Here is a 3,123-nt window from a genome sequence, read left to right on the forward strand (position 1 = left end):
CCATCGGACATCCGAGATGTGCTCAGGCCGAAGGCCAAAACAAAAACTTCCTGTGTCGCCTACTGAGCAGAGCTTTTTTAGTCTGTCTGTATGTCTAGCTGTCAGTCAGTCCGTCTATCAAATCACTAGTTCTTACTATATGAGGTATGGATTTCATATTTTGCACAGATACACATTCAGCTATAGGTATTTTAAAGAAATAAGGTAGAATATGGATAAAGTTTATATTTAACAAGTCGTTTACAACGAGGTAGCTGATAATGTTGCGTTTTCTAAATATCAGATAAGCTTTAAGACAACAGACAGTAGATTTCAGATTTGATCAGTGTCATTGAGTAATATGGGGTATTTTTTTTAATCCAGCACCTATTGCACAGGACCACGGTTTTGATCGGCTTATCTGAATGTCCGAAATCAACGTACGTGTGCCTTTGTTGTATTCGATCCTGCGATGTAACGACTCTAAAGAATACCATCTAAACACTGCGTAACGGGGATAACTATTACCATTAAAATGTATTTTTTAGATATTTTTTTGTATGATAAAATAAAAAACACGTTCTTTCATGATCAAGGCAACGCGAGAAACAATCTTGAATATTTTGACAGGAGTTTTAAACATATGCACTCGATTGTTCATAAGAATCATAAAATGGTCACGTTCTTTTAAAGATACAATACATTCAAGGTAGGAACATAGCAGGATTAAAAAAAATATAAAAAATAATTTGTCTTTTTCCTCGAAAACGTATATCCATAATTTATACATGTAGTACATGTAGTCTATGGACTCTTTGATCCGATTTTTTCTTGTTTGTACTAAGAGGAACAATTTCAAAATTAAGACAAGAATATAAATATTTTCCTTGACTATATGACAACAATCTTTATTTAACATTTCTGCACATAGTTTACTAGCTATACTAAAACTACTAGATAAAGGGAATATACGCCTACTGCTGCAATAATTCCAAGAATATAAGATGACAGAGATGAATCTTCTTCGCCCTGAAAAGCCTGAATTTTTTCTGTAGAATAAGTTTTCAGTATCACTTTTCTTGCTTCGTCTTTGGGATCTTACATAAACACCATTTTGAAAGTACTTTTGCTTCTGATATTCTTCCAGTATATTATTAAATACTATCTCCGTTTTCTCGCTATATTGTGTTTTGTAGAAAGGTATTTTATTATCCATACTTTTGATAATATTGATGAGCTTTTTAACGTCATCACGCTGTTCCCATAGACGTTTTTTGTTGTAATCGATCACCAAATAACGATTATTGGCTTTTTCGATCAATTCTTTTAAATTGTTTCCAGGTTCGAGTTCCCTTATCCAATCTCCAATCGAAACGTCTTCTTTCTCAAGTTTGTCTTTGTTGGTAAAAATTACAACAGCATACTTTTCAAATTCTTCACCAAATACTTTTCTGTAGCATGATATAGTTTCTTGGTCTTCAAGGGTGAATCTTCCGGGCTCTATAACTAGTATGAATGCGTGTGGGCCAGGAGATGTGATCATTAAAGATTTAGTAACTTCAGAAGTTATTTCGCGTTCTCTTTGTTTTGCATTGCTTGCTTTGAATTCTTGTAAACCCGGTGTATCAACTACAACTAAGTATCTGTCAAAGCGGAGTTTACTTCTGAATGAAGTGAATTTAGTTGTAGATTGAGGTCCAGTTTTGGAGGGAAATGCTGCCTCCTCAAGTATCGAATTTCCAGTAGAACTTTTTCCAACTCCAGTTTTCCCAATTAATATGAGTCGCAGCTCGTATTTATCTGCATTGAGAAGTTATATATTAATGATTTATCAAAAAGATACACTGAAATTTTGTTTATATTTATAATTGATAAAGTAATTGGTATGTTCACTCATAATTTAAGTAATGAAGAAGAATACTTATAATGATTAAGTATGTCTGAGGAAGGGATAACAAGTTCAACTGCAATCGAATCTTAAAATAAGCACATTCAGTCAGCTGAAAAAGAGCGGGACTTGTATGAAAATTCAAGGGGAATATTCCATACTAGGACAATTGATAAGACAGGATATTTATTAATTATGTATAACCCATTCCTATAATACCAGTGGTTCTACGGTACCGTGTTATCTATTTATTTATAAAATTGCTTGCTGTTGGCGATATCATCTAGCGACCAGATACTTTTTGGAACAGGATTGGTGAAACCTTATTGTCGTTACTATCGCTTTAGATCTAAAAATAATGCATATTCTGGTAAGTTGTCAAAAGTTACAGAAAATTATCATAATATATCTGTAACAGTCTTCCTACCTTCTATTGTAAAAACGTCACAAACAATCAATTTTTGGACACATTTTACTGACTGACATATTTGTTGTCCTCATGTTTATTTACATTAGGAATGGGGTCATGTGTCATGTGATCACTGTGGAAAATGATGTATTGAACTCAGTTTATGCCAAAATTATTTAAAACAATGAAAGAGCCAAGAACATATTTTATTTGATTACAATAAGCAAAAAATTCAAAGAAGGCATAAAATTTATTAATGCTACTTTTAAAGGAGTGTCAAGTAACACACACAAGATGAAACACACCCTTTAAGTCCGGTTTAATGGTGGCTTATAGGTCTTTAATGGTGGATTAATGGTTGTCTTTAAGTCACCATTAAGTCACCATTAAGCACCTTTAAGTAACATTTACACCACCATTAAGTTACCATTAAGCCAACTCAAAGTCCTGTTGTGAGATGTGTATTGTTTTATTATGTATATAATTAGTAACATTAAGTTTCTTGAACATTCCAGAGTGGTCAACATGTTTGGTCATTTTATCTAGAACATTCTTAAATTTTGTGTATGTCCAGATTGTTCCAGTAATATCATGTTTTAACATTTTCTAGAATATTCTAGATTTATAATACTGTATAAATACCCTGTCAATTCAATGCATAGATATACAATAATTGTGAATACTTTGTCGTATAAGCACTATTGAGATATAACTGGGATATATTTTCACTGGGACATTGTGTGCAGCAACGGACACTCTGATGTATGTATTTTTAGATTTTTGCTAAGTTTGTACTTAATGATTTGTATATTACTGTAAATGAATTATTGTTAAGTTTAAACTGTGT

At 32.4% G+C, this 3,123-nt stretch overlaps 1 protein-coding gene across 1 annotated transcript; it reads right to left on the reverse strand.

Moving 5' to 3' along the window:
- Window positions 1-1,197: 1,197 nt before the first annotated feature.
- Window positions 1,198-2,402, reverse strand: LOC134270575 (GTPase IMAP family member 4-like; the record flags this gene model as incomplete). Its single annotated transcript, XM_062752809.1, has 2 exons — window positions 2,348-2,402; window positions 1,198-1,779 (listed from the first exon to the last, which is right to left on the reverse strand). Coding segments are annotated over exons 1-2 (637 nt in total), but the record flags the coding sequence as incomplete, so codon positions are not given.
- Window positions 2,403-3,123: the final 721 nt, after the last annotated feature.

The sequence above is a fragment of the Saccostrea cucullata genome, unplaced genomic scaffold (genome assembly GCF_032062105.1).
Source record: "Saccostrea cucullata isolate Sc308-1 unplaced genomic scaffold, CSIRO_AGI_Scuc_v1 ctg18139, whole genome shotgun sequence".
Lineage (NCBI taxonomy): Eukaryota > Metazoa > Mollusca > Bivalvia > Ostreida > Ostreidae > Saccostrea > Saccostrea cuccullata.